Source organism: Dermacentor variabilis, chromosome 4 (genome assembly GCF_050947875.1).
Source record: "Dermacentor variabilis isolate Ectoservices chromosome 4, ASM5094787v1, whole genome shotgun sequence".
NCBI lineage: Eukaryota > Metazoa > Arthropoda > Arachnida > Ixodida > Ixodidae > Dermacentor > Dermacentor variabilis.
This window is the reverse complement of record NC_134571.1, coordinates 4,472,006-4,486,821: the sequence shown is the minus strand read 5'-3', so window position 1 is coordinate 4,486,821 and position 14,816 is coordinate 4,472,006. Positions and strand designations below refer to the sequence as shown.

General features: G+C 48.4%; 1 protein-coding gene across 4 annotated transcripts in view; it reads right to left on the bottom strand.

The window, feature by feature from the left end:
* Positions 1-238: 238 nt before the first annotated feature.
* LOC142578589 (BBSome complex member BBS7-like) overlaps positions 239-14,816 on the bottom strand; it is a 136,939-nt gene continuing 122,361 nt past the window's right edge. For 2 of the 4 annotated variants that reach the window (XM_075687980.1, XM_075687981.1), the window contains exons 17-19: positions 12,320-12,423; positions 2,829-2,952; positions 239-597 (exon numbers count right to left, since the gene is read on the bottom strand). In XM_075687980.1, the coding sequence (XP_075544095.1) occupies positions 461-597; positions 2,829-2,952; positions 12,320-12,423 (365 nt within the window). In that variant the 3' untranslated portion in view covers positions 239-460. The remainder of the gene's footprint in view (positions 598-2,828; positions 2,953-12,319; positions 12,424-14,816) is intronic. The other 2 variants (XM_075687983.1, XM_075687982.1) reach the window with 2 other exon arrangements.

Sequence of the window (14,816 nt, the reverse complement as noted above, 5' to 3'; positions counted from 1 at the left end):
GACAGGTGCAAATTGCGCATTGAAGTTGCGTCGTATTCAAACAATTGTCCCGGCATGTAGCAGTTGTATGTAGTTGCATGTAGCAGTTGTATGTAGCTGGGCCTGGTCAACTGAATGAGGCTTGGTGACTATTTGTCCCCGCCTTGCTACAAAGGGAATGCAAATAAATGATGATGTTCATCATCATCAACAACATCGTACGGCGCAACGGGTCAAGGGAAGTAACACATGCGCCGCGTTGTCTCGATACTTGTATTTACTCTACGGTGCACGTCGTGGTGTCTCCACGGAAGGAGGGGGGAACCTTCTAGTGCGTGCTGCCGAAAATGATGTGATTGTGCTGCGTGTGCCGTGTAGGCCTTTGACTTTTTCTATTGTGAAGCAGATTCACCATGTCTTCCTATGATTATGATTATGTCTTCCTAGGATGAAGCACCCAGGCATTGCATTTGCGTAGAGGCTACACTTGGTTATGAAAAAAGTCGATCAGCGCAGTCAAGTCGTAGCGGTCGAGAACTTGGAGCAGAGCGGGGACTTTGCTCTTCACGTTGGTTCCTTTAAATTTGTAGACATCAATGTAGAGGTCGGTGATCATTCCTGCACAAGAAGAAACAATGACTGGCGTATATTCTACTTCCCTTGCTAAATTACTGGAAACGGCATTCACGAGCTCTCGATACTTCCTCGTGATCTTGAGAAGAACATGCTTTGAGAGGTGAGCAGCCGCGGCAGTTCAGTCGGTATGGCGTTGCGCTCCTCATAGCAACGTCACTTGTTCGATCGCGGATTCGGCGGTCGCATGCTGATGGGGCCAGAATGAACAAAAAAACAAAACGCTCGTGTACCATGCAATAAACTTATGTTAAATAGCCACAGGTGGTCATACTTATCAGTCTCAAATGATAACTTGACAGTCTCAACTTGTCAGTCTCAACAGGGCGTGCGTCAAATCCCGGTTATTACACGTTAAACTACAGAATATCTTTTCTTTTGTTTAACAGCGTAAGAGGCGGTCACATGCTGTTCCGAAACCACATGAAGCGATACATCACCAAACTTATTAGTGAAACACTTCCAGAAGTGAATACCCTTCCATCAATGTCCGCATGGTATCCTGGTCACTATCACCAGCATAATTTTTCTACGCGCTGGCGTGAAGCTTTTCTTATACTCATTTTTGTAGAAGGATCGACATTTCGGCGAGTTGGTACTGGTTGAACATCTTGAAGGGGCAGCGCAAAAAGACGATGACAGAAGGCAGGAACACACAGGACAGCGCTGAACTCACAACTAACTTTATTCGAAGGCATACATACACTTATATACACAACCCATAGCCACGTGCTCTCCCATCCATGGCGTCATTATCAGTGCGCAGGCAAAAAACACGCAAAACCATTTAATCTAATGCTACGTTATGAAGCGGCTTAAAAATTGAAATTCACTATCATGCAAATTTATCGATGGCATGCTTACACAAAGCGATCCTTTTTTTCTGATATAGAAGGCCTCAATTATCTCCCTCGTAGCCTGATTTTTGTGCGTGGAAAATATTGTGGTGTCGTTATATATTGGAGTGCACCCATGCTCAGAGCAATGCCGCGCGACATGCGAGTAGGCATTACCCGTTAGTGAGCGCCTATGTTCAGACAATCTAATATTGAGGCAACGACCTGTTTGACCGATGTATACGTGACCGCAGGAAAATGGAAGTTCATAAACCACTCCCATTCTACAGTGCACAATCATTGTCATTAATCATTCATTAATCGATAAATTTGCATGATAGTGAATTTGAATTTTTAAGCCGCTTCATAACGTAGCATTAGATTAAATGGTTTTGCGTGTTTTTTGCCTGCGCACTGATAATGACGCCATGGATGGCAGAGCACGTGGCTATGGGTTGTGTATATAAGTGTATGTATGCCTTCGAATAAAGTTAGTTGTGAGTTCAGCGCTGTCCTGTGTGTTCCTGCTTTCTGTCATCGTCTTTTTGCGCTGCCCCTTCAAGATGTTCAACTCATTTTTGACATCGCTACGCCGTTGCGAAGCCATTCTCTTTCGACTGAACATCTTCCTGCGGCGGTCGCTTTGGACACACTCTGCCCATTGCCTAGATTACAGTGCTTGGCTTTAAGCCAATCATTGTGGGTTCGATTTGCCACACCACTATATTATTTGTCGCGTTTCGTAAGAGTTCTTTGAAACTCTTGGGAGCGGACGGAAAGAGATGTTTATCTCAAAGTCTAATAATAATGCTTTTGTTTATTTTGTGCCTTTTAGTGTTCTGCATTAATCTAATCCTTACTTCTTATAGTTATACCTTCGTGATCTGACACTAATGAATATGTTGCAGTTCGCACACCATTTGTTAATTTTCTTTCTACCCCCGACTTTTCGTACTGCATAGAGCAAAACGAAAGTATGAACAGCCACCGATCGTTACCTTTTTGAAATAATTCAAGTTCATGAGAGCAAAGGAAAGACGCACTATAAAACAAAACCGTTCGCTGACGCTAATAAATGTCAAGTATGCATGAAGTAAGGCAGATATAAAGGAGGGGGGGTGTGCTTATTTGCCCTTTAAAAGTTCGGTTTTATGACCGTTCATACTCATTGAAAACCTTGTTGCTGCATTGAATGGATTGTGCGACCTATTGAAAGGGAGACAGTGTGGCTAGCAGATTTCGATAATGTATGACTTAAACAGGCCGTGAAACCACGCGTGTGAATGTCGTAAAAGTCGTGCCAGATGCGTTGTTCCTACGTTCACGCCCAAAATGCAAAAAAATCCCGAGCATGTTCGCTGTTCGATCAGGGAAACCTACCGTAAAGTCTTTCCAAATGGCATGGTTGTCTTTTGAATTCCATCTCCAGCTCATCACTTCGCGCCAGTATGTCTTGATACTCAGGTGCAAGGCAGTCCGCATTCCCTTCATACACCTTGAGATCCTGCGTGTGAAATCCTTCCAGTCATGACAGCGCCCGGAGAACTTTCCCACGATTATCTCCATGAAAGGGCAGATATACAACCTAGATTAACTTGAAGCTGGGCTAGTTGGTATTCTGCCTTGGTTGGTTGCAGCTTTATAGCACACGAAAACATATCCGCATACAAACACGCCAATATCACACACAAACATCCAAGAAAGGACTTTCCTCTTAAGGCGAAGCTTGCTTTGCCTCTTCTTTCGACTTTCCCACTATTGCTGTTACTGCCGCTGCTGCTGTCTGGCACGTCGCGTCGGGAGTACAGATGTCATTTACGCGCGACAGGCGACTACAAAAAGCGTGGCTCGTTTACAATGCGTTGCCGCAATGCCAGCTGGAGTTTCCTGGGCGTCTCACAATGCCTTGTGGACGGCTCTTAATTATCCTTGAGCCCGCTGCAAAAGCATTGCAGAAGCAGCAGCGCTGGCCTTGGTACTCACGAGGAACATCCCAGAAGAGAAATACATAGAATGGTAGAGGGAAGGTAGTGAGGAGAGGCAGGGCAATGAATAGAGTCGACGGAGTCACCACCACCTCCTCGTGCGAGACATTAGCAGTAGCAGTACTACTACTAGTAGTGTAATAGCAATAGTAGTGGTAATAGCAATAGTAGTAGTATTAGTATCGGAAAAGTTGACCAATGAGGCAAAGAATGATTTGCTTTAATAAATTTGTAGAAGTGTGCTTTTAAGCAGCGATGAGAGCATGAGGCTGCTCTTTCACACGAGATTATTTTGTGCCTGGTTCCACCAAAATTTTTTTTTCCAATCTATGTATGTAACGTAATCACCATCACACTAACTTGTTAGCATTCCTGCGAGATCGCATTGCTTTGGCGTCTAGTGATGTATTGGAAACTGAAAAGGAATGGTCGCAGAACACCACCAAATTGTCTTGCCGTCGGCACCCCGTGAGACCCGTAGGTAAAGTACACCTTCCAGAAGCGCTTGTATTTGAAATTACCGGAAGCGTCAACCGGTCAGCAGCCGAGATAAGCCAGATACTTTTAGAGTATTGCTACAGAAAAAGTCGTAGTTTCGCTCAAAAGTCGAAGCATCGATGCTTTGGCAAATTAGCAGACAGTTATACTAAGGACGGAAAATCGTTTTATCGGATGTATAAACTTGGAAACATTCGCTTACTAACTGAATTAACAAGCATGGTGTCAGCAGGCACAGGCAAACATGAGCACATCACACTCGAAGACCTCGGGCACTCGCTGTGAAAGCACTAGCGTGAGCAAGCGTGGCAGCAGTAGCGAGAGAAGTGATATTCATGCTGTGTATTCCTTCAACGCAAACCGCGGCGAGAAAACAGCGTATTCCGGCAGCAACTCGGTATTCCGCGGCTGCGCGCCCCTGATCTTGAAAGCGATCTGCGTTGATGGCAGAGTCTAGGCGCTTCGACAGCTCATACCTTTGTGCGTGCTACGTTCTCGCCGCCCAGTTTGTGTTGAAACGATACACGGCACGAAGGTCACTTCGCTCGCTGCTGCTGCCGCGCATTTTCCCGACGTTTTGACCGCGTGCCAGAGCTCATCGAGTGTCATGTGTTCATGCTTGCCTGTGCGCGCTGATACCTTGCTTGTTAATTTAATTAGTGAACGAACGTTTACAATTTAACACGGCCGATAAAAGTACTGTACTTACTTCGTATGGCTGTTTGTTAATTGGCTATCGCAATCGATGCTTTGCCTCACGGGCGAAACTGCGACATTGTTGGTATGTTTTAGGACCGTCTTGCGAAATTTTATTTTTAAATTATAAAGTGCGATCAGGAACGATGGTAAGGAAGCGTAAGGAAATGCGCAGTCTTTTCCAAATTCAAGCAATTTGGTCGTGCACGGCGCAAGGCGACGACTCTGGCGTCGGTCGACCCGCGGTCGTCCTGCCGCCGCTGACGTTGCTGCTCTGTCCTTCTCGGTCAGCGCTCGGATCATGAGACGAAACCGGCACCTTCATAACGAACACGCAGCACGTAGCATGGCCACTGGATAAAAAAAAAGGTGCGGCCTGTCGCGTTTATCAGAAGCGGTGTCCTCCGCCGCGGCGCCACCAGCCGGGACTGTCTGAGATAGGCATAGAAAATGCGCCAGTAATGCGCATGAAACGCCGTCGCCCGACGCGTCCTGGCACGCTCTGTCTCCCGCAACCAGCGCCGTTCGGCCCAGCCAAGCGGCCGAGAACGCAACTATGGCTCTCACGTTCGCTCCCAATGCAGCCCGCCCGACGCGGCAGGCTGCACTTTTTTTTAGAGTGGAGCTCTTTGGCGCTCGTTCCTGCGTTTCGCTTCGCTGTTGAACCTGGCCGTAGGCCTCACCGTAGCCACTGTTGGGCGCTGATCTTGCTGCGCTAGCTCCTGCTGGCATCGCTCGCGCGCGGCGCGAGTCTTGCTCTTCCCTTGTTCTCCAAAGCCGGATCACGTGTACTCGCCTATCTCGTCCCCTTCCTCCGTGCAGCGCCGTTGCGCTGATTCTTGCCGTTACCGTCCACTACGAGCACGGCGTTCCTTCTCCCGCTGTCGCGGCACTGCCGCGGTGCCGGCGGAGGGCGCTCCTTGCCGCCTCGCGCGCGATCCACGGCTCTCCACTCCTCTGCGTCGCGTGGCTGTACGGCCTCTCAGCCGTGTCTCTCGCTTCCCCGTTTGCGGGGTGCGTTCCTCAATGGCATATGTCCCCTCTGGCAGTGCTTGCGCCTGGCTGTCCTTCTCCCTCCTCCAGTCTTGTCCTATTCCTCCCCTTACCTGGCGCAGTGCCGTTCCGGTGAGTCGAAAGACAATTATAGCGTTTCGTCTACTTCTACTCCCACCCCTGCCTTGTGCAGCCACATTGTCTGGGAGTGAATGAGTGTCTGACCTCTACTCAATACCCCTGTTGTCCACCCGTTTCCTCATCCCACCTCAGAAGAAACATTAAATAATAATTGCTAATCTCCCCTCACCCTCTCCGCAGCGGTGACCCACTATAACATAGCGCGATGACACGTCGCCGGAATGCCGGTTAAAACCCGATGTGTGCTGCCCAATCTGAAAAGCAGAACCGCCTCCGTTTGGCACTGAGTGTTCTGTATGCGGTTGCCTGTTCTTGGAAGAATCGCCTTACCAAGAAGCGTAATAGCCTACCAATTTTTTATCCAGCGGCCGTGCCCGTAGCAACGGCCGGAGAAGGTCAACCGAGCGCGCCCCCGCCTACCCTCCTCCACAGAGACGTTTGCCTGTCTCCTCCCCCGCTTCGTTCAACGCCATCTGGACTTTCCTCTAGATGACGTTGTTTTGCCCTGCGCTCCGCGCACTCCTTCGGACTTTCCCAGGAGCGCGATTTTCTTCTCCTAATCCAGGTGCCTTCCTGCTCTGGCGTTCGCTTCCTTCGCAGCCTCAAACGTCGCGTCGTCGATTTCACTGGCGAGCCATGTACGCTTGTGCGTAAAAACAATACGAAGCGCGATAAAGCATGAAGATGCACGGCTAGTCCGCGCCGCGTTTTCACGTCCTTCGTGCGGGTCCTCAGTCGTCGGCGGTGCTGCAGGTGTTTGGCGGCGTCACGTTTTCGCCCGCAAACAACGCGCCTTGAGGCAACGACGCAATTTCCTTCGTAGTCTCCCGAGGAGGAAGAGGAAGCAACTTTATTTTGCAAAGCAGTTTGGAACCTCCCAGGCCCCCTGGGTCCCCGCACGACCCCACTGCACTCTAACGCTGATGTTTAACATGTCAATAACGCTGGCAGCCCGACTGGCGGCGATCTTCTGCCTTGCCGGCTCCGTGGAGCGTAGTGAGATCTCCCAGTCCTCCCAGGTTTGGAGTGGTACCGGCCCGCCGGGGGAAGATAAACCGGGCAGGCCAGGAGTATATGGGTGAGGTTTACTTTAGGCGCATTGCACAGATGGCAACAAGGTGGGATGAGTCGGTAATGGGATAGGAGGGATGGAGTAGGTAGCGTGCGCGTTTGCAGGCGGCGCCATAAGTGTTGCTCCCTGGTAGTGAGGGAAGAGTAGGGGGGGGGGGTGTATATTTGCCACGAGCATTCGCGATGAGGTCAGCGAAGGTACATGCACGCTCCCTCGAGAAGCCCCCCATGAGGTCCGCCTGTGCCCGGTTTCTCGACCCTCGGGCTAAAGAATCGGTGGCCTCATTGTCGGGATTTCTCGAATCCGCAGGCACCCTGATGAGCTCAGCTCTGCGGGAGAAAGGAGGGTTCTGGGTCAGTACGTGGAAGGTGGCAGGGTGAACTCTGCCCCTAGCATAATTTAGCATAATTTAGCAGTTTTAGGATCACTCAGAATGTAGGTAGCACTGCAGCTGCCGAGCGCTAGCGCTATAGTGATCTCTTCCACTGGGTCTATTCCCAGGGGTCGTTCCTGTATTAAGGGAGGGGTTATCCGTGTGTAAGCAACAGCTGTGGCTCCGTGCTGATCACATGCAGCATCTACCAATATTGCGTTCTGTTCATCGCCGTAGCGTTTATGCTGCTGCTCTGGCTTTTCGTCGCTCGCGGTCTTGGTCGGGGCGCATATTACGGGGGAGTGGTCGAATGCGTATCGTTTGACGAATTGCCATGGGAAGGGCTTTTAGGGAGTTATGATTAGCAGGAATGTTAATTTGAAGTTTAGAAAGTATATGTCTTCTGGTAGGGGTGCTGGCTAATTGGAGATATTGTGCCTGTAGGTGTGCTTCGGTTAGTTTTTGTATGGTGTTATGCACACCTAACTCAGCCAGGCGTTCGTTACTGGTGTTTTTGGGCAGACGGATCGCCGCCTTGGTAGCTTTCCTTATTATAGAATTTATTGTTTGGGTTTCGGTTGCATTGAGGTTGAGATAGGGGCGGAATAGAATAATCTACTCATGGTAAAAGCTTGTACCACTTCCGGAGTGTCTTATCCACGCAGGCCGTGAGCTTTATTTTTACTCTGCGTATTAGCTGCATGGTGGCTGCTAGTGTGCTTTTTAAACGTTGGATTGTTTCAGTATTTTTGCCATCTTGTTGCAGGTAGAGGCCCATGACTCGAATGGTGGGGACCTGTGGGACCTCTCTATTGTGCACGTAGATTCTGATACGAGTATGATACGTTTTACCCTTTGGCGGGATCCAGAAAAGTTCAGATTTTTCCGGTGAGCTGGTGAGGCCTACCTTGGTGACTTCGTCCTGTATTACCATTGCGGCTGTTTGCAGTGTTTCTTCTATTTGGGCGTCTGATCCATATGTAGTCCGCAGGGTGATATCATCCGCGTACAGAGTATGGTCAAGATAGAGAATTTGCTGCAGCTTCCATGCGAGCGGAATGAGTACTGCATTGAAAAGGAAAGGGGACATCGCGGAGCCTTGCGTTGTGCCCACATTCGCTAGAGTGTAGCGGCGTGTACGAAGGTTGTCTACGCACATGCTGGCCCTTCGGTTCTGCAGGAAAGCTCTTATGTAGTTGTATGCTCGTTGGCCTACGCCTAGGTATAACATAGCTTTTAGGATGGCCTCGTGGGTGACGTTGTCGAAGCCATTCTTGAGGTCAGTCGCCAGCACCACTTTGGTGAGCGTAGGTATGAGGGGCTCCAGTACATCTGTCGTGAGTTGAAGCATGGCATCCTGTGTGAATAGGCCAGATCGGAATCCAATCACTGAGTGTGGGTATTGACAGGTGTCTTCCATGTGGCCATGCAGTCTAGCTAGGATGACTTGCTTAAAGAGTTTGCCTAAGCTACAGGTAAGGGAAATGGGGCGCATATTTTCTGGTGTAACAGGTTTGTGAGGTTTGGGTATTAGAATAACCCTTTAATGCGTCCACTCCTCTGGCAGTGTGCCGCTCTGCCAATGCTTGTTGAAGATACTGGTAAGTTCTCGCAGGGAGTTGTCATCAAGGTTCCTAAGAGCGGCGTTTGTTATGCGAACTTCGCCTGGCGTGGTGTTACGGAATCTATGAAGTGCTGCTCGGACTTCTTGTATAGTTATGTCCCTGTCCAGTTCAGTATTTGGTGGGCCGGCGAACTCCGATAAGGGATTCGGAGGGTTAGGTGAATTGTGTAGGCTCCTGAGTGTTTCTAGTAGCGCCTGCGTGTCGTATTTATGGTTGCGTGTTAGTCGAGCGACGATATTTCTAGTATGTTGTTGATTTCTCATGGCTACAATTAAATGTTTTAAAAGATGCCATGCTCGAGCGGTACTGAGATTGCCTCTCAGACCTTGGCACATCTGCTGCCAATTCTGCCTACAAAGTTGGCTATAATCATGAATTGTCTTGCAAGCTCAGGTATCTTGTTTTGGAGTTTCTTATTGTATTTTTGTTGAAGGTTTCGTTTCATGAGACTTTCATGTGCTTCTATCATATGGGCCAATTTCGAGTCCATAACTGGGACTTGTTCTTTTGGGCTATATTCCTTGGTACACGCCGCCTGGTCCTCGAGGAACTGTGCTGTCCAAGTTCGCGCATCCACCGGCCCAATTTCTCGGTTTGGTTCCCGTTGTTTTCCAAATTTATCGTAGTTGATTAGCTTATGCTTTATACTCGTACGAGACGCTTGGGGACCTGAGACTTGAACTTCGATAATATAGTGGTCACTGCCTAAAGTATGTGTTGTTCTATTCCGTTCCAAATTGTTAATGCGTCTGCCCATAGTGAGGTCCGGACATCTGTCCATCATTCCTGTTGTACCTTGTCTGGTGGGGCAATCGAAATCATTGTACACCGCGAGCTGAGACTGTTGAGTTTGTTTCATATAGGAACCTCTCCTCTGCCGAAGTTCTCTGGTATCCCGAGTCGATGTGTGCGCAGTTAAGGTCCCCGGCCGCTATGATTGGTGTTTTATTTGCCGCTGTGGCTATTTGCGCTATTAGGTTAGCGCAGCGCATTGCTGGCATACTGGGGGTATTATAGATATTGACGATGAGCTGTTGGATGTCGACTGGGATTACGTCAAGGACTACGTTGTGGACATTATGTGGGAATGTAAATTGAGTGTGCCTTATGAATCACTTCGTAAAGGTGGACACAATTGGAGGACTATCATTTGGTCAGTGATAAGCAGTATATCCCGGGAGCGAAACAATAATTTTAGGGTCCTGTAGCGTAATTAGATCTGGTGGGTGTTCCTCATTTTGTATACGTTGTATTAGCGCTTCTCGTTTACGACGTATGCGGCGACAGTTCCAATGCCAGAGTTTTAAAGGGGGAGGAGTAGACTTCGATTTAGGTGAATCACCAACCATTTTGCTGGCCAGAAGTTTTGGAAGATGAAAGGGGGTGGGTGATTTCGGGTAGGGGCGTCGCCTGCATTTGCTTGGTTGCCTCCGCCACCATGAGGCTCATTTGTGTGCTAAGCTGGGTACAGAAGGTATCTAGTTTGTTCTGTAAAATTTTGAAGCGTTCGGCAATGAGGCAGTCCATGCGAGTTTCGAGTGTTGGAAATTGAGCCTCGAGTGTTTGTAGGCGATTTTCTAGGAATTACTGACACTGATCGCGCATCTGCTGTTGGAAGTCTGCTAGTTTCGCTGTTAATTTTGCCTCAAGTTTGGCTTCAAACTGAGTCTCTATCTCAGCTGTTTTGTCTGATGGTTCATTTTCAGCTGTTTCATCTGACAACGAAATAACTTTTTTTCTTTTCTTTTTGGTAGGTGGTGTGGATGTTGAGGTTTCTGCGGAACATGAACTCTGAGTGTCTAGGGATAGAGGGTGACCAGGAAGTGGCGACGATGGGTGGGTGATTGGTTGTGCAATGGTTGAGGGGTTAGATTGGGTGATGGCCTCTCGTAAGCCTCTTGCCTCCTCTCGAAGGCGGGCCAACTCCTCGTCCCGAGAGTCTGATTTGCGGGCGATTCGTTCTGCCCATGCGAGCTCCTCGGGGGCCTTCGCGGGGGCTGATAGATTCCATTTTGGGAAATCTTCCGGATGTAGCTGCCGTCTTCCAGTTGTGCTCTTGTTAACTGAAGGCTTCATTGTTTGTTGTCGGTGTGTTGCTTTGCCGGAGTGCTGTTTACGCTGCGCAGCAGCGCAGGCCTCGCGTGCTTGCTATCGCTGTCGTAGCTTCGCCCTTCGAGCGAAGCTGTAATTAATGAATGACTGTGCACATTATAGATTCCAATTTGCGAATGCGCAATGTAGCTACCACTGCTTCTTAGAATATAAGTTTCACTTTTGTGTTTGACCGGCTCTACTGAAAGAGGAATGAACAATTTCTTTTAAATCATACATTAGTTCAGTTTTTGTTCTTTTACTCAGAGAGCAATGCACATCGTATGCACACAGGATTTTAAGCATGAAATGCTTTTATCTCCAGTTGTCGGCGACCTTCCAGTGAGCTTGAGCCAAAAGCCAGAGCAGTTATCCGGGCACCCAAACGAGATCACCCGGGCAACCCATAAAAACTTAAGAAAGTGCGGTGTCTGGCGCCTAACCCTTCGTACCGGACCGCATTACATACGCTAGTTACGGCCCACACAAGTTACCAAAAAATATTGCTTTAAAGTTCCTTATGTTTCTTTCACAATATCAATAAAGCTGTAACTTTTCTTACGTTGAAGTTTAATTAGCAATTTCATATAGTGACGTTCAAAAGGCCGATACAGGGCACCATACACTCCATTGTCATCTTTTAGTGCTAAGACAGGTTTGCCTGGGTTCTTCTGAACGCCAGCTGTGCTTGAGTTCTGCGGCGCGGGCTTTGCGTCGCCTCGAGAGATGGCGACACGCTGCGTGACGCCCCCTTCAGGCGCTGCTTCTAACTCGGCCGTGCGCTCTGTCTCCCTGGCGCCTTTCGCTGCATGCCTGTCGTGCCACCTTCAGCCGGCTTTCTTCTAGCTGGACAGCGTGCACATGGATCAGTGCACAGTCTGGCGTGGTGCGGTGTGGAGGGATGTACAGTTGCGAACATGCACTACACCCAATTTAAGATTGTGGCTCGTATCACCTCCAACCAATCTGCTTTGCCGGTTGCCATTCATGTTTTCATCTACTCTTTATTACAGGAGGGCCAGCAATTTATTTAATTGCCGAGTTTGTTTCACTGAGTGACTTTTTGTTTGCATTTCGAAAGTCAGGTGCTCAGTGTGGTCGATGAAACACCCAGAAACGGCGCCGTCAGAAGTGGCCGACGGTCCGATGTGGAGCATGGTCAATAAAGCCGCATTTTCAAGCATTAAACGCCGCTTATTCTGATTCATTGGAACGTCACACTGCATTCGCTGATGTTACTTTTTGTGAAGTTTCGTGTACCAATAGTACGAAGTCAAAAGGAGTTCATTAATAAAATACTGCTTCTTGATCAACGAACTTTCACTGCAGTTTAGGTTCCGCGGTGCCACACAATGTTCTGTTGAAGGAAACAAGATCAGAATTCCGAGTTATCTTACCTTCAAGGCTTCCACGAGCTGCACCTTTTTGGCCAATATCAGCTGGTACTCAAGCTTCGGGTGAATCATCCGTAGCGTGTGCTCTATGCTGTCGTAATTGATATCTGAAACAATACTTCAATCACCACTGAGCCATGCTTAAAGTCTACCGAACTGATCAAATTGCAATGTTCTCCTGGGGTTGTGGCAGACTCTAATGCGTGTTAGGTAAGTACAGGCACTAGCATTCTGTTACATTTAGCACAGTGCACTGTGAGCCGCCGCTAATGTATGTCCTTCAGTGGAGGCGCAGCGTTTCAGTTGCGTTTGTGTTTACTTAGCATCTATTGTAGATAAAAATATAGATTTGGTGGAATGAAACGTTTTTTCTCTTTATTATTTATTATTATATTATTATTATATTATTATTTTTTCTCTTTATTATTATTTATGATTATATACACTTTCTACATAAAACAAAATACTTTGTTTATCGCCGGAATATACACTCTAAAACAAAATTACATCCTCTGAGTCCTATCTTGCCACACAACAATAAACGTCATCTGTCTTGTCATCTGAGATGTCACCCGGTACATCTCAGTAACGAGCGGCATGCGTGTTTTCAGCATGACGCAGCATTGCCGACAGGAAAGTAGTTGAAAAGGCCGCGCCCGCTACTTTTCGGTCGGGAATGCTACGTCATGCTGATAATGCGCATGCCGTTCGTTACTGGGAAGTACAAGGCTCACAGCGTTAAAGAAATGAAATGCGGACAAAACAGATGAAGTTTATCGTTGTGTGGCAAGATACGACCCAAAGGGTGTAATTTCGTTTTAGAGTGTAAAGTGTAAGCAAATGTACACACTTCGGGGTGTATATTTGCCACACAACAATAATCATCATCTGTCTTGCTTGCGTTTCCTTCCTTGAAAACGCTGCGCTCGCTACTTTCCTGTCGAGAATGCTCTGTCATGCTGATAACGGGCATGCCGCTCGTGACTTGGAAGTACCGGGCTCTGCGTGTTAAAGGGACACTAAAGGTTACTATTAAGTCAACGTGGACTGTTGAAATACCATCACAGAAACCTCGAAAAGCTTGTTTCGTGCCAAGGAGAGACTTATTTTAAGAGAAAATGCGTTCTGAAGCGTCCGCGTACCTCTAGCGCAGTTCAAATCGCCCGCCCTCCGATCGAGGAGTACTTACATCATGGTCTCATAGTGACGTTGCGCCATCGGTGAGTAGAACGGCGTCCGCAGACGGCGCTACGGCTTTTCTGCGCAAAACGCGAACGCGCGGCCAGAAACAGAACCAAGACAGAGCCGACAGCAGAGCGAAAGCAGGAGTATGGTGGCTAGCGGAAGGAGAAACGAATTACGTCCTACATTACGTCCCTAGGCACACGGAGAGTCCGTTTTCGTTAAACTATAGGCTGCGGCGAGCTCGCAGCGTGGTCGGCGTGGTCTATGAGAAGCGACGAGCCTTTTCGCACTCGCAACAGGGCATAAAAATGTGCGAATCGACGCAAAACTCGGCCTAGAAACGTGCTTCGCCACAGCCAGGGCTCAATACGACCCAAGCTGGCACGACCCAGATGTCGTTTCCCGCACCGCCACCAGGCGCCGCTACTTTACCTCAAACTCCAGCGCAAGGCGCCCATAAGCTGGTACTTCATTCTATGACGCTAACTTCGACGCTCGTCGCAATGGACCCTGACACCGACAGATTGGCTCGCGATGGTGAGCTCAACTTCAGCGATTTGAGCACCGACGGGCGCGACCTGCTGCTGAGGGCTCGCACTGCCGGCGTCGTTGCGTACTACGACGGCGGCCTCGGCACCGGCTCTCCGGAGCGGGAAAGCAACGAGGGCTTCCCACGACATCACATGGACGTGGCATCCTCGCTGCTTGTTCCAAATGAAAGTTTCGCGAGCCAGCAGAACCCTCACAGCACGACGCGATAACGAAACTACTGAAACTCCAAAGCGTGCGCGGCGCAGAGTCGAACGAAAACGAAACCTTTAGAACACCTATATTACTGAAGGGTAACGTCAAAATGTTACTTTTTCTTAGAATCGAATAGACGTAGACAAGTAGCATCTTTTCCGTCTTATAATCGAATGAAATGATATTTTTAATACGAGTAGTTGAGTATTAGTAACACAAATTATGAGGAGTCCTTTCGTCATCGGGCTAGTACCGGAATGTCGCTGGGGGGTCTCAAATCGTGTCATGCATTTACCTCAATTTCTCGGTTACTAAAGCTCTGTTCGCGATTATATTGACGCCTTAGACGTTCTAGAACATTGCTCTACCACTTTAACTTGAGTTTCTGGTAACCTTTAGTGTCCCTTTAAAGAAAGGAAACGCGGACAAGACAGGTGATGATTGTTGTGTGGCAAAGGGGCGTAAGTTTGCTTAAGAGTGTAAATTTATACGACTACATTGACGCTTGTTTATCTTCGTAATGCGATTAGCATCCTTTTCCTACTTGATGCGTTTTGAGCATATCTATCTA